Here is a 24889-nt window from a genome sequence, read left to right as displayed (position 1 = left end):
CAGAAGGCTGGCTGGCTATAGTTCACAGGGTCCCAAAGAGTCAGACATGACTTGGCGACTAAATAACAAAGATTTTTTTTTTTTTAATGTGGAGCATTTTTTAAAGTCTTTATTGAATTTGTTACACTATTGCTTCTGTTTTATGTTCGGGTTTTTTATGCTGAGTTTGATGGCACCTGGGATCTTAGCTCCCTGACCAGGGATCAAACCTGCATTTCCTGAATTGGATTGTGAAGTTTCAGCCACAGGACCGCCAGGGAGTCCACCCCCTCATTTTGAGCACCTCTAGCCTCTTCAGCCAGTCCCCCACTCTGTGCAAGAGAGAGGGTTATGATTGCCTTGGGCTGCTTCCAAAAGTGAAGTACTTTTGGAGGCTGGAGGAAGGATGGCTACTTCCATCCACAGAACTACCTGAAAGGTCCCTCCCTGGCCTGTGCCCATGTGTTTTCCTGAAGAAGGCTAAGGCCTGGAAAGAGAAGAGCGTTGCTGGGAAGGTGGGGGTGGGATGGGTAGAAAACCAAAGCTTCTAAGGCAGAGACCTCATCTCGATGCCCCAGTCTGATAGCCGGCAAAAATGACAAGTTATCATGTATCACCTTTTTTTTACAATAACATTTTGCAGTGATAAGGGCAGTGGTCACCACCTTTTATTCAAGCACCTGTCACTGCATGAGGTCAGCCCATGCAATACATTATTTTCCATCCTCACCCCAACAGTTACAAATGGGAAGCTAAGTATTTGAGGGGTTGAGTAATGTGTTTAGCATCAATCACACTGATTCCCCTGTTCACAGCTCCAGCTCCACCCATGTCATCTCTCATTGTTACGGGGTTTGAATTGCATCATGTCTACGAGAGAACTCTGTTAACCACTGAATACTCGTCAGCTCTCTGAGTGGTATCTTACTTGTGGAATTTCAGGCATCAACAAACAAAGAGGAGGCTTTGTGCTTTCCTTAGAATAGGTGGGGTACTTTTTCCAGACCTCCTTCCAAAAAATATATATATATTCACTACTTTCCTAAGACTCCTGGGAACACATGGAGGGTCTTAGCAAAGTTGTTAACTCACTCCTACCTTTTCCCACCAATGCTATTTTTAAAAAGCAGTTAAGTACTGCCACCTTGTGGAGAGGAGCAGTGTTGCAGCAGTCAGAACCAGAACAGAAAGTTGCAAGTGTTCTCAGATGAAGGGGCAAACTGTGTCTTGCTTAAACCTCCTAGTCGTGCTGGAGCCTATAGAAATAAACTGCAGTCAGTCTTTCCTTGAGCCAACTGGATTGCCAAGTTGGCAATCCAAAAATAAGGCATTCTGGAACCCAAACATTAAGGAAACCACTATATAAAGAGTGTGCAAGGGGGGAGAAGGAGGTGTGACAAATTGAGATAGTAGCATTGACATATACACACTAGCACATGTAAAATAGCTAGTGGGAAGCTGCTGCATAGCACAGGAGCTTAGCTCAGTGCTCTGTGATAATCTGGAGGGTGGGTTGGGGCAGTGGGAGGGAGGATCTAGAGGGAAGGGACATATATGTATGTGTATAGCTGATTCATCCGAATATTACTACTGGAAAAACCATAGCTTTGCCTATACAGACCTTTGTCAGCAAAGTGATGTCTTTGCTTTTTCATACGCTGTTTAGGTTGGCCATAGCTTTCCTTACAAGGAGCAAGAGTCTTTTAATTTCATGGCTGCAGTCACTGTCTGCAATGATTTTGGAGCCCAAGAAAATAGTCTGTCACTGTTTCCACATTTTCCCCCTTCTATTTGGCATGACTCATTGGAAAAGATCCTGATGCTGAAAAGATTGAGGGCAGGAGAAGAAGGAAGCAACAGAGGATGAGACAGTTGGATGGCATCATCGACTTGATGAACATGAGTTTAAGCAAACTCTGGGAGGTAGAGGAGGACAGGGAAGCCTGGTGTTCTGCAGTCCATGGGGTCACAAAGAGTTGCATACAACTGAGCGACTGAACAACAACAACAAATAGCTGATTCAGATTATTATATCGCTAAAGCGACTGTCGGAGAAGGCAATGGCAACCCACTCCAGTACTCTTGGCTGGAAAATCCCACGGGCAGAGGAGCCTGGTAGGCTGCAGTCCATGGGGTCGCAAAGAGTTGGACACGACTGAGCGACTTCACTTTCACTTTTCACTTTCATGCATTGGAGAAGGAAATGGCAATCCACTCCAGTGTTCTTGCCTGGAGAATCCCAGGGATGGGGGAGCCTGGTGGGCTGCCATCTATGGGGTCGCACAGAGTCGGACACGACTGAAGTGACTTAGCAGCAGCAAAGCAACCGTACTCCAATTTCAAATTTTAATTAATCTTTTTAAAAGAACGTGCAGAGGGGAGAAACAAGCACATTTCCCCGAGGCAGGAAAGAGCTTGGTTTGTTCTCTGGATGGAAATGAGACCAGTGGTGGGGTAAGAGGCAAGCAATGAAGAAAGGATGTCTGCTATATGCCCATCTTCCTCCCAGCTCTGCTGTCTCTCTTCCATGTGGGTCAGACCGTCTTTCTCAGCCTCCCAGAGCTGTTGGAAAATTAGAGGAGCCCGCCCTGTAAAGTGCACACACACAGCGGGCTCTCCATGTAAGTAGGCTCTCTCACCTTTGGTGATCACAGATTCTACCTGAGAATCCAGGCTGTCTTCCCAGGTCTAGCCAGAGACCCAGCATTGCATCCTCCCTGGGAGGTGGGGGCCGCTGGTCTCTGACTGTTCATCCTCACAGGATAATGCACGATGAAGTCAGTGAGACCGAGAACATCCGGAAAAACCTGGCCATTGAACGCATGATCATTGAAGGCTGTGAGATCCTCCTGGACACCAGCCAGACCTTTGTGAGACAAGGTATGGCCTCTGTACCCTGCATCCCCCATCCATCCCCGGCCAGGTGGGCTCCGGCAGCGGGAGGCAGGCCACATTCAGGAACACCATCAGTTGGCTCAGCTGCCACGTGCTAAAGCCTGCCGGCATGACTGCGGCATGTTCTGGGCCTGCCGGGGGAAATGTGACAGCTATATGTAGACGGCGGTGTCTATACATATAGATGCTGATATTGTCAGTTTTCACAGTTTCCTTGTCTCCAGATGTAAACACAGTTCTTCCCAGATGGCCTTGGTTTGTCTACTGTATACCATCGTAAACACTGACATGTCCTTTGAGGGAGAGAATACGGGGTGGAGCATGAGGCCAGGCTCTGACTGGCCCCGTGAGTCACAAGTAGTTGCAGTGTCGAGGTGGCGTTGGCGAGGGTCAGTCCCTCTGTCCTGTGCTTGGCCTCCTTGGCCTCTTGGGGAGGCCGTGATCACAGTGGTTCTGGGTGCGGTCCCCTTACTCTTAGGCTTCAGCTAACCTTGGGGACACTGTTGAGAGGCTCAGCCCTATTGAGAAGGGTGGGTGAAGCTCTCTGGGGCCCAAGGAACTGACTTCCAACTTGGGGATGTTAGAGCAACAATGCCTTTAAGGTCAGCTGGTTCAGATTCGACGGCCTGTGGGAAATTCAGTGTCTGCTCTTGTGCCCCAGAGGTGATGCCTCAGGATGGACCTCAGCCTTCCTTCCTTCCTTCCTTCCTTCCTTCCATCTTGTCCTGGAGGTTTCTGACTACATGAAAGGCTGGCCTGAGCAGCTGTCACTGGTCCCCAATGCTCTTGGCCTGAACCCCCTCTACTGGGAGCTTGTTCTGAGCCCCTGTGTCCTTCCCCTGGGTCCACCCTGGGACCTGCTGACCCCAGAGCCAGCCTAGCCTGTGACCCACTCCCTTGAGCTGTGCTGTGCGCAAACTGAGGGGATGGGCTGGACCTGGAGATCAGACAGGGAGCCCAACAAGCCCTTTCTCATTTATTCTGTCTCACAACGCCCATGGATGCCTGCCCTATTCATGCCAGTCCAGCTCAGGTCTCCAGGGATGCCCAGAGAACCTGCCCCTCCCTCCAGAGCTGAATGTGCAAGGGAAAGGGGCTCAGGATACAGGAAAGAGGGTCCATGCAGTGATAAATGTGGGCAGGAGGCAGAGTGGTGGCCCAGAGCGGGACTAGGGGGAATCAGGGAGGGCTTCCTGGGGAAGTGGCATTGGACTCTGCAGCAGAATACGCTGTGATCAATTGGTCATGTCTACAGTGGCTGCATGTGGCAGCAGGGACTTAGTGTGTCTTATCAATCTCTCTAGGCCACAGCCAGCTCCCCACTTCTTCAGTCTCCTGCCACCCCCAGGCCCCAGCCTAGTCCTGCATTCTCACCCCAGGGGCCATGTCCTTCAGGGTTCCTTTGCTTTCTAAGGCCCTGGCCCTGACTGGATGGGTCAAAGGTCTGGCATGGAGCTTCTCTCGTTATCACCCGCCCCCCCTGAACCCCACCATGTGGCCCCAAGGAGGGGCTGGAGGGGGTGTCTGAGTCACCTGTCTGCTACCAGGAGCCAGGGTCACCTTGTCCCACTGCCATGGCCACTGGCATCGCCACCCACATGCAGCTTCAAAGCTGGCTCAGAGGCACAGGTTGTCCTGGGAGATGGACTCAGGGTCTCTCCTCCGTCTGCAGGGTCCCTCATCCAGGTGCCCATGTCCGAGAAGGGCAAGATCACCAGGGGGCGCCTGGGGTCCCTTTCCCTGAAGAAGGAGGGCGAGAGGCAGTGCTTCCTGTTTTCTAAGCACCTGATCATCTGCACCAGAGGCTCTGGTGGAAAGCTTCACCTGACTAAGGTAAGGATGGCTGAGGCTGGGGAGCTGCTGGGGCTGGAGATTGGACACTACACTGACCTGGGAGTCCTGACCGACCCCAACCAGGGCCCAGACAGTGGGCAGGGACGTCAGAGACGCTCGAGTGTACACACACACACACGCTGACTGGTCCAACTGGAAGCTTGGAATGAGCGAACCATTCATGGGTTTTCTACTGTAGAAGTCATGGGAAATGGGAAAGTGAGTTCGAAGATGCCCAAAGGCGCCCCCACAGCTGGGAGCTGGGACAGAGGAGCCAGGGGGTTCAGAGAAGCTCTTTCTTAAATTTTTATTTATTTATTTTTAATTTCTTTATTTTTGACTGTGCTGGGTCTTTGTTGTTGAGAATGGGCTTTTCTTAGTTTTGGCAAGTGGGGGCTGCTCTCTGGTTGCAGTGCCTGGGCTTCTCATTGCAGTGGCTTCTCTTGCTGCAGAGCACAGACTCCAGGGCCCACAGGCTTAAGTAATTGCAGCATATGGGCTCAGCAGTTGTGAGTCCTGGGGTCTAGAGCACAGGCTTAGTAACTATGGTGCACGGGCTTTGTTGCTCCGAAGCATGTACGATCTTCCTGGACCGGGGATTGGACCCGTGTCTCCTTCATTGGAAGGCAGGATTCTTACCACTGGACTACCAGAAAAGTCCCCAGATAAGCCCTTAAAAGTCCCATAGGTGTATGTGAGGGGCCAGTGGAGGATGGTCACATCTGGCTGCGGCAGAGCAGCACCCAGAGCCTTTTTCTCATTTCCAACCAAAAAGGAGTTCAGACAGCACCCGTTCCTAACGCCTTTGGGCACTCACCCCCCGCCAGCACCCCAGGCAGAAGCTACCACTCCCCAACATGGCACATGGCTTATCCCACTGCTGAGAGCTCAGGATTTGATCCCACTTCTGTCTCTTACACTGTGTGAGCCGGGACACTTCCCATGCTGGTCTGCACCTCACTTTCTTATCTGCTTTGAAATAAAGGTGGCTGTCCTCACCAGAGGCATGCACAGATGCAGGGAGTGCCCATAGACCTGCTCTGGGAGCTGTGATGCCCCTGCCTCTGTAGCGACAGCCTCCCCAAACTGTGTTCATCCCCATGAAGGCTCGCTTCAGCAGATTTCACGTCTGAACATGCTGTGGCCTGGAGAGGGCCAGAAGGAGCCCTTAATTAAAGTAGAACATCAGGGAAACCATTCTTCCAGACCCTGGACGCCTAGCCCATAGCCTCCTGCAGCGCTAATAAATCAAGCAATGGCTTCGGGGAACCTACTTGCTTATGTTAACATGTCGACAAATTAGTTGGTCGGCTGCACGGGGGGAAATTAATTTACAAACATGGAATACTCCAGTTTCAACCAAATTGTGTGTCAAGGAAAGCATTCATTATTTATTAGCTCTGGAGTTTCCTTTAGGAAGATCTCTGTCCAGACTGGAGGAATGGTTCCTCCAGCAGGTGGGAGTCAGTAGGGGTGGTTTGGACCGGAGACTTGAAGGCAGCTTTTCAATATGAAAGCACATGCCTTTGTGTTTGTTCATTTTATCTTATTTTGGTTTGAGGGGTTGTTTATTTGTTTGAGCTTTAAACGTCTCTTAGCATACTGGTAAAGGTGGAATCTGAGCACTACTCAAATTCTAGCCCTGCTACTTACCCGTGAGTGACCTTACTAAGCCCCAGTTTGCATGCATACTCAGTCACTAATGTCTAATTCTTTGCAACCCCATGGACTGCAGCATACCAGGCTTCCCTGTCCTTCACTATCTCCTAGAGTTTGCTCAAACTCCTGTCCATTGAGTTGGTGATGCCATCCAACCATCTCATCCTCTGTTGCCCACTTGGCCTCCTGCCCTCAGTCTTTCCCAACATCGGGGTCTTTTCCAAGAGTTGGCTCTTCGCATCAGGTGGCCAAAATATTGAAACTTCAGCTTCAGCATATGTCCTTCCAACGAATAGTCAGAGTTGATTTCCTTTAGGATTAACTTGTTTGATCTCCTTGCTGTCCAAGGGACTCTCAAGAGTCTTCTCCAGCACCACAGTTTGAAAGCATCAGTTCTTTGGCTCTCAGCCTTCTTCATGTCCAACTCTCACATCCCTGCATGACTACTGGAAAAACCATAGTTTTGACAAGATGGACCTTTGTTAGCCTAGGATGAGGGATTTCAAACTTCTCCAGACTTGGGGCTACAAGGTCATACCTCAGAGCTGCTGTGAGACAAGAAGCAAACATGCAAGCTCTCCATCCCCAGCCCAACCTTTAGCCTTCTTCAGGGACAGCATATCTGAGCCAGTCCCAACTGAGCTACTTCATTGGGCTTCTTTTTAATATTTAATTTTCTTTTAAGATTTTTTTTATGTGGACCATTTTTTTAAATCTTTACTGAATTTGTTACAGTATTGCTTCTGTTGTGTGCTAAGTCACTTCAGTTATGTCCGACTGTTTATGACCCCATGAACTGTAGCCTGCCAGGTTCCCCTGTTCTCAGGGATTCTCCAGGCAAGAATACTGGAGTGGGTTGCCACTTCCTTCTCCAAGGGATCTTCCCAACCCAGGGTTTGAACCCGTGTCTCTTACGTCTCCTGCGTTGGCAGGCGGGTTCTTTACCACTAGCGCCACCTGTGTTTTGGTTTTTTGGCCAAGAGACATGTGGGATCTTAGCTCTCCGACCAGGGATTGAACCCATACCCCCTGCATTGGAAGGTGAAGTCTTAACCACTGGACCACCAGAGAAGTCCCTGGGCTCCTTATATGAAGATAAAATTCTTCAACTTAAAAACCAGAATACCCACTTGGCTATGATGTGCACATACACGTGCGTGGCTGTCACTTTTAGAGTCCCTCCTCGCACTGACATTCTGGAACTCCGAACCTAGAGCATCTCCCCCCGGCAGTTCAAGGTAGCCCCACTCTTTTTCAGAACGGAGTCATATCCCTCATTGACTGCACCTTGCTGGAGGAACCGGAGAGCACAGAGGAAGAAGGTGAGTGTGAGGCCGCCTGCAGGCCAGTGTGCCCTCACACAAATCACATGCTCTCACTCCGAGACCTGGAGCCCAGGCTTTGGGAGGAGAGGAGTTCGGAGGTCATTGTCCTGGATCTGGAGGGGCCGGTCTGGGTCTTTGGAGAAGGAGCTCCCTGGCCCAGTGGGTGACCACCTCCACCCTCTTCCTGGTTCCTTCCAAGCTCCTTGGGTCCCTGGACTCAGTGCCCTTGGGTTTGGGGGTCCTGCAGGTCAGAGAGCACCCCTCATTAATGCATCCATATGCTGCATGCACTGTTACTCATTGGACAGCCAGGAAGATGCCAGGGAGGTGCCAGGCCCAGCTCTGTCCTCCAGTGCAAACAGGTTGGGTATTCAGGGACACACGTGCTCCCACCAGAGGGAGCGTAGGGGACCATCCCCTGCAGTGAGGCTGGACAGACCAGGACCCAGGACAGGAAACAAGACTCAGGGAGAAGGGAGCATGTGAGGGGGACCTCAGGACACCAGAAGGGCCAGGTACGGGGGGCCCAAGTGCCTGGAAAGCCTTGGCATGGGGCTGTCTGTGGATTTCTGTCTCCTGGAGAATCAGAATTGGGGGATGGGCCTGTTATTTGGGGTTAAGGGGTGGGGTCACTGCTTTCTCTCAATTGGACCCAAGTTGCTCCTCGTCTCCCTGCTTCATGACTCCCCAACGAGGCTCCGGATCCCTGCCCTGGGAGTACACCAGCTGGATGGGCCATTTCTGCCCTTCTCTAGATCAGGGCTCCATGGTGGGGGCTGTGTCTGAGGACCTCAGATTCTAGTCCCCGCTTGGTCTCGGCTCAGGGTTTGCTGAGAGCTGGGAGCCTCATCCACACACATACACACGCATGCCCTGGTCAGCCCCATGGAGCTGAGCTCTGCACCCTTCATGACCCTCCACCCAGGGGAGCCAAGCAGCCCCGCAAGGCAAGAATAAACCTGTAGCAGTTCACCCTATGCTCTTACCAGCATGATCGTCTTCAGTCTTGGCCATAGCCGGTCCAGACCCCTGTGGAAACTTCAGTCCCCAAGTCCAGGAAAGGTAGAGACACAGCCCCAAGCACCCCCACTCAACATGCAGACATCCCACTTGCGAGCAGCTGAAACCATCACATCCCCGGGTCACCACACGAATGGCAAGTAGAGCCCAGAGCTGTAGCAGGCCCTCCGCAACACTCAGACCAGTGAATGCGGAGGCATTGGAAGGAGTCCCTGAACTATGATCTTAGTCTTTCCAAATAAAGAGAGCTCAAGGGCCCTACAGGTTAAGAGCAGAAATAAAAATACCCAGGATTTACTTTGGCTTTGGGGACCTCTCAGCTGAGATAAATGTCCAGGCCAGTCCCTAACAACTCAAGATCTAAGGTTCTCCACCTGGCCCCTGGATCACCTTGGCAGGGCAGAAAGTGAAGTGAAGTGAAAATCACTCAGTCGTGTCCAACTCTTTGCGACCCCATGGACTATACAGTCCATGGAATTCTCCAGGCCAGAATACTGGAGTGGGTAGCCTTTCCCTTCTCCAGGGGATCTTCCTAACCCAGGGATGGAACCCAGGTCTCCCGCTTTGCAGACAGATTCTTTACCAGCTGAGCCACAAGGGAAGCCCAGGATGCAGAGCAGAAGGGCCTGGCTTAACCCCTGCCCAGCATGGGGGTGGGAGTGTCTTACGAAAATCCTCCCTAGGGACCTCAGCCCCTCACTGGGGTTAGGAGAGCAGGGTCAGCTGGGGAATCCTAAAAGCTATTCTGATACGGAATCAGAGCTGTCCCTATTGGCTGGAAGCTACTCTGTACTCTAGGCCTCAGTCTTACCATCTTTGAAATGGGGATTCCTCACCTTAAAAAAGAACAAAAAGTTCTGACTTAGAATATGAATTTACAGTTTCTGGGAGGAACAGGATTGTTATGGACTTTGGGAAGGTCTTGTACACACTGTTATATTTAAAATGAATAACCAACAAGGACTTCCTGTATAGCACAGGGAACTCTGCTCAATGTTAGTGGCAGCCTGGATGGGAGGGGAGTTTGAGGGAGAATGGATATGTGTATATGGATGGCTGAGTCCCTTTGCTATTCACCTGAAACTACCACAATATTGTTCATCGTCTATACTCCAATACAAAATAAAAAGCTTGAAGTTTGGGAAAAAATTAAAATACACCAAGGCATGAATCCAGAAAAGACAAAAATATAGTTCTGAAGCTGGCAAGAGGCCCGATGCCCTAGCGATGCCATGCCTTCACCACCAGGTGAGGCAGGCATCATGCAGTTGTTTTCCAACTCAAAAAAGGCCCGCACTCATCCTGCTAACTCCGTGTTTTGCAACTGGAAGCCAAAGGGTCCGGCCAAGATGTAGACCACTTGGATTTCAAGATCGGGGTGGAGCCAAAGGATTCACCACCCTTCACGGTCATCCTCGTGGCCTCGTCCAGACAGGAGAAGGCGGCATGGACTAGTGACATCAGCCAGGTGAGCGGTATCACCTCTCCCTGAGGGCAGGTGGTCCCCTTCTTTCATGCCTGCTGGAGGAAGGGGCAGCTTCAGGGCCCTAATGGGAAAGACACAGGTATCAACAGGAACAGCCCCATCCAAGGCTGAGCCCCGCTAGCTGTCTACTCCCCCGAGACCCCTAGGCCTCCTGTCGGTCAGGGGGCCCCTTGCATCCAGAACATCCATAGGGCTGGTTTGAGACCCCAGGTTCCTGGGCTCCCTGTGGTCCCCTGAATTTATTACATTCACATCTCTGGTACGAGGCCTGGAACCTACACATTAGCCCTGCAGTGGGCAGAGGACAGAGGAGGCTGGAGGCCCCACTGAGCTGGCCTTCAGGGAGAGAGAACCCAGATCACTGTGATCTGATCCTATCCTTGATGTTGGACCTCAGAGGTCACCCCGAGAATGGCCAGAGTGAGACACTTTCACTTTCATAAACACCCCAGGCCAGGGGAGTGGGTGTAGGAATCATTATACCCATTTTGTAGATAGGGAGACTAAGGCCCAAGTAGGTCAAGTAAAGTCCCAAAAGGTCACTGAGCTGGGGACTTGACTTCTGGCCAGAATCCACAGGATGTTCTGTGTTGACCTTGCCCTTGCCTGGATGGTGCCCTCCGACCCTGTGTCAGGTGGGGGCATGTGAACCCTCGCTGAGCAGAGCCCCTGCCAGGCCTGGGTCTCAGCACGGAGACTGAGGCTCTGACCGGGAGTCCTCTCTCTGACTCCAGTGTGTGGATAACATCCGGTGCAACGGGCTGATGATGAACGCCTTTGAGGAGAACTCCAAGGTCACGGTGCCACAGATGATCAAGTAAGTGCCCAAGCCCCACGTGGTCTGGGCCGAGCTCCAGAGACCAAAGGTCACACGGTGACCTCAGGGGGCTCTAGGCATGTATTTGTTCTGAGTTTACATCTATTTGGTTGATGGCTTTGGTCTAGTTTTTGTAGTTGTTTTTGTCTTGAAAATGTGTATTTTTGTATTGTTCAGTCATCCGACTCTTTGCAACCCTTATGGACCGCAGCACACCAGGCTTCCCTGTCCTTCACCATCTCCCCAAGTTTGCTCAAACTCATGTTGGCAATGCCATCCAACTATCTGATCCTCTGTCAACCCTCTTCTCCTCCTGCCTTCAATCCTTCCCAGCATCAGGGTCTTTTCTAATGAGTCGGTTCTTCACATCACTTGGCCAAAGTATTGCAGCTTCAGCATCAGTCCTTCCAATGAATATTTAGGGTTGATTTCCTTTCTGATTGACTGGTTTGATCTCCTTGCAGTCCAAGGGACTCTCAAGAGTCTTCTCTAGCACCACAGTTCAAAAATATGAATTCTTTTGTACTCAGCCTTCTTTATAGTCCAACTCTCACATTCAATTAGGCTGTTTGAAATAGAATATCAGGAATTACACTTTATGCATTCTTTTTTTGTTTTTTTTTTTTAGGAGATGGCTTTTTTCTGTAATTATTTTTTGTTTATTTGGCTGCACCGGGTCTTACTTGTGGCATGTGGAATCTAGTTCCCTGATTAGGGATTGAACCCAGGCCCCCTGCATTGGAAGTGAAGAGTCTTAGCCACAGAACCACCAAGGAAGTCATTATTTTTTTGTCATTTTAATTTTTCCCCAAACTTCTTTATTTTTTATTTGAAGGAAAATTGCTTCACAATATTGTGTTGGCTTCTGCCATACATCAAGTTCCCTATTTTTTAAATGGCTATTTTTTCTTTGGTTTGAGCACCCCAGGGAGGAGGGACGAGGGGGTGTCCTCCTGCTGAACTCAGCTTCCTGAGCCCGGTGGGCAGTGCAGCCCTGACCTGCACCAGGCCTGCTTATCCTCCAGCGTCTGCTCACCTGACCCCCGCATGGCTCACCCCACCACGGGTGGCCTGCTGGCCCTCTCACCTCCATCTGAACCTCTGAATCCCCAGCCTGCTCTGTCCCCCTTACAGACACCAGGAGCCAGCTGACCCACCCCGGGGACATTGTCCTGTCCAAAGCAAACATCGGGGACCCACTGCCTCTTTGCCTGTTGAAGTACACACTCTGGGGAACTGCAGACCACTGTGGAGCAAGTGTGTGAAAGGGCCCCCCACATACCCAGTTTCCATGGCAGGCCTGATGAAGCGAGCGCACCAGCAGCTGGGGGCTAGCCGAGGCAGTGTGGTGTACACCAGGTGTTCTAAGCATCTGGGTGACTTTATGAGGAGTTCTCCCCACCCCAGTGGGTTTCAGTGTATTCACAGTGTCATGCTACCGTCACCGCTAATTCCAGAATATTCCCATCACCCCCAAAAGAAACCCCATGTGTATTAGTAGTCATTCCAGTTCCCCCCTGTTTCTATCCCCTGGCAACCACTAACCTACTTTCTGTGTCTGTAGATTTGGCCGTTCTGGAAAGTTCATAGAAATGAAATCTTGCAACACGTGGACTTTTGTGACAGGGTTCTTTCACCTGCCATGTTTTCAGAAGTCATCCGTGTTGCAGTGTATATCAGCATTTCATTCCTTTTTATGGCTGAATAATATTCCATTGTATGGACAAACCACATTCTGTGTATCCTTTCATCAGTTGATGGACATTTGGGTTGTTTCCACTTTTCCACAATTATGAATAATGTTGCTCTGAATATCCGGTTCCAAATATGCTTTGTGAACAGATTTTCTTCATAACTTGTGAACTCGGCAGCACATTATTCATTAATTTATTTATTTATATTTAGTTTTGGCTACACTGGGCCTTCCAAGGAGTAAGCGTCTTTTAATTTCATGGCTGCAATCTCCATCTGCAGTGATTTTGGAGCCCAGAAAAATAAAGTCAGCCACTGTTTCCACTGTTTCCCCATCTATTTGCCATGAAGTGATGGGACCAGATGCCATGATCTTGGTTTTCTGAATGTTGAGCTTTAAGCCAACTTTTTCACTCTCCTCTTTCACTTTCATCAAGAGGCTCTGTAGTTCTTCACTTTCTGCCATAAGGGCGGTGTCATCTGCATATCTGAGGTTATTGATATTTCTCCCAGCAATCTCAATTCCAGCTTGTACTTCTTCCAGCCCAGCGTTTCTCATGATGTACTCTGCATAGAAGTTAAATAAGCAGGGTGACAATATACAGCCTTGACATACTCCTTTTCCTATTTGGAACCAGTCTGTTGTTCCAGGTCCAGTTCTAACTGTTGCTTCCTGACCTGCATACAGGTTTCTCAAGAGGCAGATCAGGTGGTCCTATGACCAACCTAGACAGCGTATTAAAAAGCAGAGACATTATTTTGTCAACAAAGGTCCATCTAGTCAAGGCTATGGTTTTTCCAGTGGTCATGTATGGATGTGAGAGTTGGACTATAAAGAAAGCTGAGCACCAAAGAATTGATGCTTTTGAACTGTGGTGTTGGAGAAGACTCTTGAGAGTCCCTTGGACTGCAAGGAGATCCAACCAGTCCATCCTAAAGGAGATCAGTCCTGGGTATTCATTGGTAGGACTGATGTTGAAGCTGAAACTCCAATACTGTGGCCACCTGATGCAAAGAGCTGACTCATTTGAAAAGACCCTGATGCTGGAAAAGATTGAGGGCAGGAGGAGAAGGGGACGACAGAGGATGAGATGGTTGTATTTCATCACTGACTCAATGGACATGGGTTTGGGTGGACTCCGGGAGTTGGTGATGGACAGGGAGGCCTGACGTGCTGCAGTTCATGGGGTTGCAAGAGTCGGACACGACTGAGTGACTAAACTGAACTGAACACTGGGCCTTCACTACTGCACTCCAGCTTTTTCTAGTTGCAGCGAGCAGGGGCTACTCTCCAGTTGTGGAGTGCAGGCATCTCATTGCGATGGCTTCTCTTGTTGCAAAGCACAGATTCTAGGTACTCGTGGGGTCAGCAGTTGTGGTGTACAGGCTTAGTTGCCCCATGGCATGGGGGATCTTCCTGGACCAGGGATCAAACCCGTGTCCCCTGCATTGGCACGCAGATCCTTAACCACTGGACCACCAGGGAAGTGCAAACAGTATATTATTTTTAAGTTTGTTGTATTTTATCTAGTGCTTCTAGGAGTTTTATAATGTCAGGTCATCAGGCATGATTGGGAAAAAGAAGTTGTAGCCCATTCTTTCACAACTTCAGTCTTCCAAAGCTTTCCTTGTTCCCATCATAAGCCACTGCATCCTTGATTATTGGTGTATTGGGGAGACAGTGATGGGTGGGCCATGGTCCAGCCCTCAGGGAGTGTGCGGCCTGGCTGGGGAGATAGCCATGGACTCAGGCACCTTCAGACCCAAATCCCTCCTCCATCCCTCCCTCCTCAGGTCCGACGCTTCCTTGTATTGCGACGACGTGGACATTCGCTTCAGCAAAACCATGAACTCCTGCAAAGTGCTGCAGATCCGGTACGCCAGCGTGGAGCGGCTACTGGAGCGACTGACCGATCTGCGCTTCCTGAGCATCGACTTCCTCAACACCTTCCTGCACTCTTACCGCGTCTTCACCACCGCCGTTGTGGTCCTGGACAAGCTCATCACCATCTACAGGAAGCCCATCAGTGCCATCCCCGCCAGGTGGGCAGGCTCCTCCGCACCCCTCACCTGACCCGCCCCCACCTCAGGCTGATCCACAGACCTCCTGGGCCCTGGAGGGAAACTGAGCTCAGCCTCAGGCTGGAACCTGAGGGGCGGATGTGAGCACTGTCACAGGAATGAGCCTGCCCTCTGCAAAGACATGGGAGAGGGCTGGCCTGCCTGACACTGCTGCTCGGCCCCAGCTTTCTCCTCCTGCCTCTGAGCTCCAGGGGTGGGGTAGAGTTTGGGGGTCACCATGTTGAATCCTCCCTAACCTCACCCCTTGGCCACCTCCTTAAACCCTAGGGCCCACCCTTCTCCCCGCCTTCCCCACTGAAGAAAGGAAAAAAAAAAACAAAGTGTGGACTCAAGGAAAGAAGGCGGGAGGGTGGGAGGAAAGTCCGAGAGAGGCAGAATCTTATCCCTTTTCTGCTTAGACCTACAGCATCTTGCTGTAAAGAGAGGCCGTAGCCCCTTTTTGCACACTTGGGGTGGTTCCACCTTTAGAGGGCAAGCACCCAAGTGGATGGAAAGGACACTGGGTTTAGAGTCAGCAGACATCAGAGGAGTCATTTCCTGTCTCTGAGCCCCAGCTTCCTTGTCCATAAACTGTGTGGACCTGGGTGAGGTCAAAGCGTGTAGGTGACACCAGGCCCGTGCGGGGGACAAAGGGAGCTTTCTTAGAAGCCTACAGGTCAGGGGGATAGACAGGATGTCAGATCAGCCGCTGCTACTGACCAGAGGGAGATGAAGAGGGAGCTTCAGGCAGACCCGCTGCCCCACCAAAGCCCATGCCCCACCCCCAGAGCAGGACACTTGGGCCCACGGAAACCTGGCCACTGGCCATTGAACCACATGGCCCCTCTGGCGTGGCCTCCTGTCAGACCTTCCTGCTCAGAGGACCCACCCAGGATCAAGGATCATGAAGATGAAGGAGCCACCACTGCCCTGTTGAGCCCCACCAGAGACAGCGGACTCCCACGGCCTGGGCAGGCAGTCAGGCTCCACTGAGCTGACCGTCTGTTTTCATTCCCCACCCCACCCCACCCCCGCAGGTCACTGGAGCTCTTGTTTGCCAGTGGCCAGAACAACAAGCTCCTGTACGGGGACCCACCCAAGTCCCCACGTGCCACCCGCAAGTTCTCCTCGCCGCCACCCCTGTCCATCACCAAGACGTCATCACCCAGCCGCCGGCGGAAGCTCTCCCTGAACATCCCCATCATCACAGGCGGCAAGGCCCTGGACCTGGCCGCGCTCAGCTGCAGCTCCAACGGCTACACCAGCATGTACTCGGCCATGTCGCCCTTTGGCAAAGCCACACTGGACACCAGCAAGCTCTACGTGTCCAGCAGCTTTGCCAACAAGATCCCAGACGAGGGTGACACTGCCACTGAGAAATCCGAAGAGCCCTCTGCCCTCAGCAAGCAGAGTGAGTGGATGCCCAGCCAAGGCAGTGCTGGCCAGCCCCACCAGGCTCCCTAGGGGCAGGAGGGGTAGGCTGAGGGGGTCCAGCCAGATTACGGTGACCATGCAGAGGCTGGGTGGGGGAGAGGCAGGCAGAGACACCCAGGAAGGTGGCTGACTGTTCCCCCCATCGTCAGGTGTCCCGTTGCCCTGGTAACCGCTTCCTCCTGCATCCTTGTATCTGTCCACCTCTGCAGCAGACATGCCCTGGGCCGGGCCTCGGTCAGGGCCTGTGAGAGAAGAGGGCAGCAGACCTAGCTCCTGCCCCCAGGATTCACAGTGTGGCTGAGAAGCAGGGCTAGACACGGAAACAGGACTCCTGATATGTGTTGTGTTGGAGGGATGCTCAAGAGACCCTGGGGAGAGTCAGAGAAGGCTTCCTGGAGGGCCTGTCAGATCTAGATGTGTCACATATAGAGGAAGGGAGAACATTCTAGACCAGCGGAATGGAGTGGGCGAGACTAAGGGGCGAGGAAGGGTGTCATGTGTTCAGGGAACAGCGTGAAGCACAGCACACCTGCGACGCTGGGTGTGGAGACGACGGCTACAGGTGATGGCGGCCAGGCTGGGCCCTCCCTGCTCTCAGAAACCCGACCATTCCAGGACGGTGTCCCTTGGAGGGTTGTCTGGCTCTGTCTGGGATTAGGTCAGCCCAAATCCTGCGTGACACCAGCCTTGCAGTGGTTAGCATACATATGCATGCACACGCACACACGCAGACATACTCAACCCTGGGCTGGGCAGAAGCCCCAGCCTTCAAGGAGCAAGCCTTGGGAAAAAACTTAAGATGGTTGGAATTTCTCTCCTCTGAGTTGAGAAGGGGGAAGACAGGGGAACCTCCAACAAAGGGCATGGCTGGGAAGGGGTGAAGCCCCCAGGACCTCCATAGCAGGTGACATTTACTGTGGCACGTGCAGTAAACGGGATGCACATAGCTGAAAGTCAATTACCAAAGTGACAGCCTACCAGAGAGCCCCAGAGGCCATCCTGCAGGAGCAAAGGGCAGAATCCTAGCCAGGAAACGGCAAGTAAATGTCATTTCGTTTCCGAGGTGGAATCCTAGAATACAAAGAGCACATTGGGTAGAAACTAAAGAAATCTGAATAAAGCATGGACTTTAGCTGAAAATAAAATGACTAGGGACTTCCGTAGAGGTCCGGGGGTTAAGACTCTGTGCTTCCAATGCAGAGGACCTGGTTTTGATCCCTGGTTGGGAAACAAGGACCTCGAGTGCCACATGGTGAGGCCAAAAATATTAAAATCTTTTTGAAAAAGCCAGTGATTATTTGAGAAATATCAAATTGCTTCCTTCTTTCCTTCTAGGCTCAGAAGTCTCCATGAGGGAAGAGTCAGACAATGATCAAAACCAGAGTGACGATGGTGACACTGAGACATCCCCCACCAAATCTCCAACAACACCAAAATCGGTCAAAAGCAAAAACTCCTCAGGTACAGCTCACCAACCCAGAACTGCAAATAGATTCCAGAGGTTGTGTGAGATGCAGGTTGGGGAGGGCCGCAGGTGAGGCTGAGGGAGACCAGTGGGTGTCACGCCTTGTGTTTTATGAGTGACTCCAGTGCAGGAACCTGGCTGAGCGACTCTAGGGGCTGCAGCGCTGGCTGGGAAATCGTGCTCTTCCTCTCGGCAGTCCCTCCACCGACCTCAGACAAGGCTGTGTAACCCACCCCACCCAGGTGGGCAGGAAGGCCTGTCTTTTGGCTTCATTTATGGAAGATCCTGGTTTCTCTGGTGACTCAAGATGGTAAAGAATCCTCCTGCAATGCAAGAGACCTGGGTTCAATCCCTGGGTCAGGAAGATCCCCTGGAGAAGGGAATGGCTACCCCCTCCAGTATTCTCGCCTAGAGAGAATTCCATGGACAGAGGATCCTGACAGGTTGCAGTCCACGGGGTCGTAAAGAGTCAGACACGACTGAGCAACTCTCACTCACTCCCTCATTGAATTTGTTGCAATGTATCTTCTGTGTTTTGGTTTTTTTGGCCCTGAGGCATGTGGGATCTTAGCTCTCTGACCAAGGATCAAAACAGCACCCCCTGGACTGGACGGTGAAGTCCTAACCAACTGGACCACCAGGGAAGACCCAGAAGGTGTTTCTTGAGCTGCTGCTACATGTCAGGCTCTGTGTTGGCTCTTTAATCATGTGACACCTGGCAACGGGGCCAGGTCCTTCCTGTTTTTCATCTAAGGGAAGAGTCTCTGGGAGGTTGTGATGATGCCGGGCCCAAGTCTCAGACTCAAGATCCAGGAGGGCTCTCAGGGGGCCGTCTGGGTCTCTGGTTCCCTTAAAGCACCTCCCCACACATGAGGGGTGGGGGAGGGGGGGTGCTCTGAGGAACCCAGAGGTGAGGCATGAGCTCAAAGAAGCCCCTTGTGTCTCCAGCTGTCTCCTCGAGCCCCTGCTCGCACATGTAAAGCACAGCCCGAACCCCAAACTCCCCAATTTTTCAGGAGACCCAGTATGTCACAGGGTCACCCACCAGCAGAGAGAGACTGCCAGGACATCACACAGAAGCAGAACTCACAGATAGCCAAGTTCCAGAAATAAGCCTTGAGTTTTAAAATCAATCATTTGCTCCTCAATGCATAAGGACTAGTACTTTGTCCTAAGAATGGATTGCTCGCCAGAGATTTCTCCAAGAAGAAGCTAAAGGTTTCTGGAGTGAGATTCTACTAATATTACTGCTAAAAAAAATAATGATTGTTAATTACATTGATATTCCATGGCATATATGTGTTGTTGTTCAGTCACTAAGTCTTGCCCGACTCTTTGCGACCCATGGACTGTAGCCCACTGGGCTCCTCTGTCCCTGGGATTTCCCAGGCAATTTCCTCCTCCATGACATCTTCCTGACCCAGGGATCAAACTTGCGTCTCCTGCATTGGCAGGAGCCAATTTTTTTTTTTTTTTTTTTTTACTACTGAGCCACCAGGAAGTCCATGGGCATATATATTTTTTTTCACATATTTATGTATCTTTTCACTTATATAAATATCTTTTCATATATATATATATCTTTTCACACAATACTAAATACTTTCATGTGTGTTAACTCCTTTAATCTTATCCACCTTTTGAAGCAGGTATTATCCCAAGATTACAGAGACTTAGAAAGGTTGGGTAATTTGCCCAAGGCCACACAGCTAGTAAGTGGGGTGAGGATTTGGACTGCGGTGCTCTTTCCACCCCCACCATGATGCCAGGGAGCCTGTCAGTGTGAGCTATCCACGTCAGACTCTGCACAGGTTATGTGTTCATTCCAAATAGACGGAAAGGATGAGAAAATACATGAGGCTGTCCCTGAGTAGTGCTGGGCCCAGCTGGGCCTACAAGGTAAAAGGTTTGGGGCTGCAAAGAGATGCAAAGGGTGGCTGGACTTTCTCCAAAAGCAGGAGGGCTTCTGGGACCTTCTCAGCAGGAGAAGCAGAAGGAGGCAGACAGGGGCTTTCTCTGCCCTGAGGCAGCCTTGGGGTGACACAGGGTGGCATGGGTGTGTCCCTCCCTGGGGACTGCAGCAGGAGACCAGACCCCATGCCCGCCGCCTGCCCAGCCCTGGTTGCAGTGAACACAGCTTGCCTGTCCAGAGACCCTTTCTAGCCTTGAGACCCATGGTTTCCTGAGCTGAGGCTGGACCAGCGAAGTCTCAGGCTTGATCCCCTGCTCCCCACAGAGTTCCCCCTCTTCTCCTACAATAATGGAGTGGTCATGACCTCCTGTCGCGAGCTGGATAGTAACCGCAGCGCCCTATCAGCAGCCTCTGCTTTCGCGATAGCAACTGCGGGTGCCAACGAGGGAACCCCAAACAAGGAGAAGTACCGGAGGATGTCCTTGGCCAGTGCAGGTACAGAGTTGGCTCACCACCTTGATGACAGCACCACCCCAGGGGCTTGTCCCCCTTCTGATATGGAGTGCCTGCTGCCCCAGGCCCTGACAGGGCTGAGCCTCCTGCCTGGGGGCCCCTTTATCCCCACCCACCCGCTCTGCAACTTGGCAAACCTCTGCTTGGAGTCAAGCCCACTGCCTGACGGATGCTCGGCCACCTGCTCTGCCTCCCACTTTCATGGTGGAGTAGAGGCCACCAGAATCCTCCAGCGGCCCCTGAAAGCTGCAGAGGTCCGGGAGAAGCGGGCCTGTGAGGACTGTGTCCACAGGAAGTTGAGCCATCCGGACTCCTTGGTCAGAACCTGGGCTGGTTGTCAGATATTTTCTCATCCCCCACCCAGAGCACCCCCGTCCTTCCCCCGGCTCCCCCAGATCTGGGGTTTTTTATCCTCACTACCCTCTCCCTTCTCTGTCACCTGCGTGCCAGGCTTTCCCCCCGACCAGAGGAACGGAGACAAGGAATTTGTGATTCGCAGAGCAGCCACCAACCGCGTCCTGAACGTGCTCCGACACTGGGTGTCCAAGCATTCTCAGGTAGGTGGGACCCCCAGGGACGCCGCACAATCCAGGTGAGCTGCTGGGAACCCAAGATCACTGACCCAGGAAACAGCTGCCCTGATATTCTCAGGAGGGCCTGCTCAGATCCCCTGCAAGGGGACCTAGGACATTCCAGGGGACAAGGGGCCTCTGCTCTCCATCTCTGTCTACATCAAGGCTACCTCCCAGGGCCTGGCCTAGGGCTGCAGCAATCAAGGGATGCTCCTTGACCTTGCAGCACCTTTTACCTCCAGGTCAGTCGGCTCCACTGGTGCCTGGCAGGCAGCTGGGGAAGAGGGAGATGAGGCAGGAAGCCTGAGTGGGCAGAGCCTGCATCTTCCTGCCCTGGCCAGGCAGGGACCACCTCAGGGCAGCTGGAACAATAGCCAGAGCCGCCCTCCTGTCTTCCCTGCAGGACTTTGAGACCAATGACGAGCTCAAATGCAAGGTCATCAGCTTCCTGGAGGAGGTCATGCATGACCCAGAGCTCCTGACCCAGGAGCGGAAGGCTGCGGCCAACATCATCAGGTGGGGGCTGGGGAAGGCCTGCTGGACAGGGGCCCTGCCCTCTGCCAGCGGACGGCCAGCCAGAGGCAGGGGGCAAGGGGGAGGAGGGCCCTCCCCAGACCAGAGGACCGCCTCAGGCGGTTGCTCTGGGAGGATCTCGGAGCCCTGGGCAGCCTGGGGGCTGGTCAGCACCCCTGCAACCAGGATCTGGAGTGGCTTGCTCATGTGTGTCCTTCCCTCCACCTGCCTGCTTCCCCATCCACACCCACTGCTGATACCCATTTACTCCACGCCAACCTGTGTGATAGCCACTAGTGACGTATGGGTGTTAAATCTAAATTAATTAAATAGGGACTTCCATGATGGTCCAGTGGCTAAGACTGGGGGCTTGGCCAATGCAGGGGGCCCAAGTTCGATCCCTCGTTGGGGAACAAGATCCCACATGCCAAAACTAAAGATCCCACGTGCCTCAACTAAGACCTGGCACAGCCAAATAAATAAAAATAAGTATTTAAGATTAAATACAATTTAAACTCTAGTTCCTGAGTCACACGAGCCACAGGGAGCTGATGCCTCCACAGGGGGCAGCTTAAAGAACATTCTGGATTCCACTAAATGGGAAGTAAATCCAAAAAAAGGGGGATATATGTATGCATATAGCAGATTCACTTTGCTGTACAGTAGAAAGTAACACAACTGTATCCGATAAAAATTTTAAAATAAAAAATAATCTAAAATACAAATTTTTTTTAAAAAGATCATTACTGTCATGGAAGAGGGCTTTGTCCAATTGCACTGGCGAGCCTGTCTCCAGGTGCTCCAGGGAATATGGTCGAATTGAATTAAATTGTCCCCAAATCTAACCTTTTTCCTCCTGTGCCAGACTGGGCCTCTCCTGGCAGAGGCCAGAGGTCAGGCGGCACATATCCAAGCGCCCTGCTGGCTGAGTGATGCGCTGTGTGACCTCAGGCAAGTCCTGTCTGTGAACTTTGTTTTTCCTCCTCTGTAAAATGGGTGAACAACACCTACTTCCAGGGCTGTGGTGAGGCTGCGGTGAGATCACCTCTGCAGGTCTCAGGGGTGTCAGATGCAGGCCCTGGTCTACCCACTGCTCACCCCTGCTGACTCAGGCTGCCCTCTGGCCCTGCCCAGGTGCCTGGACTCAGGGTCAGGCCTCCCAACCTCACTTCCTGTCCGGCTTCAGCTTTCCCTCCCTGCCCCGTGGTCACAGACTCTGACCCAGACTTGCATCCACTTTCTGGCCGACAACCCAGTCTCCAGGCTTCCTCCAGCCAGACCATCCAATTTGCTTTCCTGAGGCCTGGGCTACAGGCCCATAATTCCTGCAGGCTCCACATCCTAGCATCGCTTCCAGACCCCGCTCCCTGCCGTACCCACTGCCTAGACACACGTGCGCGCACACAGTCAGCTCCCAGGTCCTCCATGCCCTTCCTCCTCGTCCCAGGAGACATGCAGGACTGTGCCAGGACCTTAGGCCTATGGGTCAAGTCAGGTCAAGTGACCCTTGGACAGGGAGCTTGTTCGGACTGCTGCTGGATGTAGGGAATCAAGCGGGCCCTGGTGTGGATGGTGGACCGAGAGAGCCCTAGTTGTGGGTCTGCTTCCTTGGAGGAAGAGTGTGGGTGGCTCAGGCGGGCCCTATGGCCTCCAGACTGTCCCCCAGCCCTGGCCTGGCTTTTTGGCCCCATCCCCAGGACTCACAATCGCTGTCAGAATGAGGGCTCAGCATTTTGGCCTGACGCAGGAGCTCTGCCCTCATCCCCACCACTGCTCAGGACCCACTACTCAGTTGCTGTGAACGGCCTCCCACCCCTGGGCCTTTGACCACCACCTTGCTGCTTTCCTCTGTTCCTCCTGCCCCATCTGGAAGGCTCCCCAGCACTTCTGGCCTCTCTGATGCTCCAGCCTGAAGCTCCTTCCACTCATTTGTCCTATCACCCTACCGGCCGGTACACTGGCCACATGCCAAGCCCAGCCCCAGGTACCTGAGCTACAGGGACAACAGGGACATCAGCCTGCTTTCAGAGGCTCCTGGCGGATCTGGAGGAGAGGACCAGGCACAGACATGGCTGTTCCCAGCTGGGGAGCCTGGGGCTGAGACTACAGGAAGCCTAGGGGCTGAGGGAGCCCCAGAAGGGGGCCTTACCCAGCCAGGAGGGTCAGGGAGCTGAATCACTGAAGACATCAATGACATGAAAGGGGAAAAGGGGCTCTTGGCCCTGGAAATGGCAGAGCAGAGACAGAAAACAAGGCAGGTTTGGTGGGGGAGGGGACTGCCCGAAGGCAAGGGGTGTCACCAGCTGCTCAGGGCTCATCATTCCCTCTCACCCCCCAGGACTCTGACCCAGGATGACCCAGGCGACAACCAGATCACACTCGAGGAGATCACACAGATGGTGAGCCGGACTTGCCCTCTCTCTCACTCACTGGCCAAGTCTGTCTTTCCCTGGCCACCTGGCTCCCAGGATCTATCCCCAAGACTTCCCAGAGGAACTCAGTCATCCCCTGTATTGATTCCTGGAGCTCCCCCAACAAAGAGCCCCAGAATGGGGCACTTAAAACAGCAGAATTTTAATCTTGCATAGTTCTGGAGGCCGGAAGTCTGGAATTGAAGTGTTGCTGGGCGCATGCTCCGTCCAGAGGTTCCAGGGGAGGGTCTTCCTGGGCCTCTTCCATGTCTGGTGGCCCTGGGCATTCCCTGGCTCGTAACAGAGGATCTCCAGTCTCTGCCTCGGTTGTCACATGACCATCTCCTCCCCGGCTGTCTCCGTGTCCTCTTCCTTCTGTGTGTGTTGGCCCTATGTCCAAATTTCCCCTTCTTAGAAAGACACTGAGATGGTTAGATAGCATCACCAACGCAATGGACATGAACTTGAGCAAACTCAGGGAGATAGTGGCGGACTGGGAAGCCTGGTGTGCTACAGTTCATGGGGTCTTAAAGAGTCAGACATGACTGAGCAACTGAACGACAGCAATAACAACATACTGGATGAGGGCCCACTCTAGTGACCCCACCTTACTTGAGTACATCTTATATCCAATAAGTTCACGGTCACAGGTCCCAAGGTTGAGGACTTCAGCATACAGTATGTCCCCTACATACAAACGAGTTCTGTGAGCTTGCTCGTAAGTCCAACTTGTTCGTGAATCCAACGAAGTCAGCCTAGGTACCCAACTAACACAGTCAGCTATATAGTACTGTACTGTCGTAGCTTTATAATATTTTTCACACAAATGATACATAAAAAACAAATACAAAATTAAAGAAAACCATTTTAATCTTACAGTACAGTACCTTGAAGAGTACAGTGGTACCAGCTTCCTCACCTCTGCTTTTTCGGTTGCTTCTGGACATCCTGGACTTGAAATAAAGACGCTGCACTGCTATCCTCTGTATAGGACTGTACAGTAAATACACACAGCACAACCTCTGTGGAGGATGCACGCACGTGACTTGTATGCCAGACACGGGAACTGACTCACACGACTGGACATGCGAACACATGTTCACCTCTTTGAAAGTTCACAGCTTGAAGGTTCATATGTAGGGGACTTACCATATCTTTTGGGGAGAGAGATTCAACTGATAACACCAAGTCTTGTGTTTTCTTCATCTTCTGCTTTCATCTCTCCCCTAACCAGCCCCCACTGTCTCTGCTCACACTGTCCCTGGAAGGAGGAGGGTAAGAAGTCAGGCCTGGTGTGGACAG

The 24889-nt window shown here is 52.1% G+C and overlaps 1 protein-coding gene across 5 annotated transcripts in view; it reads left to right on the top strand.

Annotated features, from left to right (window-relative positions):
* RASGRF1 (Ras protein specific guanine nucleotide releasing factor 1) overlaps nucleotides 1-24889 on the top strand; it is a 102298-nt gene that overhangs the window by 51298 nt on the left and 26111 nt on the right. For all 5 annotated transcript variants that reach the window (XR_009732074.1, XM_061394555.1, XM_061394554.1 and 2 more), the window contains exons 9-20: nucleotides 2741-2859; nucleotides 4547-4707; nucleotides 7625-7688; nucleotides 10043-10179; nucleotides 10932-11014; nucleotides 14501-14749; nucleotides 15805-16178; nucleotides 17537-17662; nucleotides 19903-20073; nucleotides 20542-20648; nucleotides 21067-21179; nucleotides 23515-23575. Coding sequence is in view for 4 of the 5 variants with exons in the window: in XM_061394555.1 (XP_061250539.1) it covers nucleotides 2741-2859; nucleotides 4547-4707; nucleotides 7625-7688; nucleotides 10043-10179; nucleotides 10932-11014; nucleotides 14501-14749; nucleotides 15805-16178; nucleotides 17537-17662; nucleotides 19903-20073; nucleotides 20542-20648; nucleotides 21067-21179; nucleotides 23515-23575 (1765 nt within the window). In the remaining variant the exon portion in view is untranslated. The remainder of the gene's footprint in view (nucleotides 1-2740; nucleotides 2860-4546; nucleotides 4708-7624; nucleotides 7689-10042; nucleotides 10180-10931; nucleotides 11015-14500; nucleotides 14750-15804; nucleotides 16179-17536; nucleotides 17663-19902; nucleotides 20074-20541; nucleotides 20649-21066; nucleotides 21180-23514; nucleotides 23576-24889) is intronic.

The sequence above is a fragment of the Bos javanicus genome, chromosome 21, assembly GCF_032452875.1.
Source record: "Bos javanicus breed banteng chromosome 21, ARS-OSU_banteng_1.0, whole genome shotgun sequence".
NCBI classification, from domain to species: domain Eukaryota; kingdom Metazoa; phylum Chordata; class Mammalia; order Artiodactyla; family Bovidae; genus Bos; species Bos javanicus.
The sequence above is the reverse complement of the archived record's forward strand: the minus strand, read 5'-3'. Positions and strand labels throughout refer to the sequence as shown.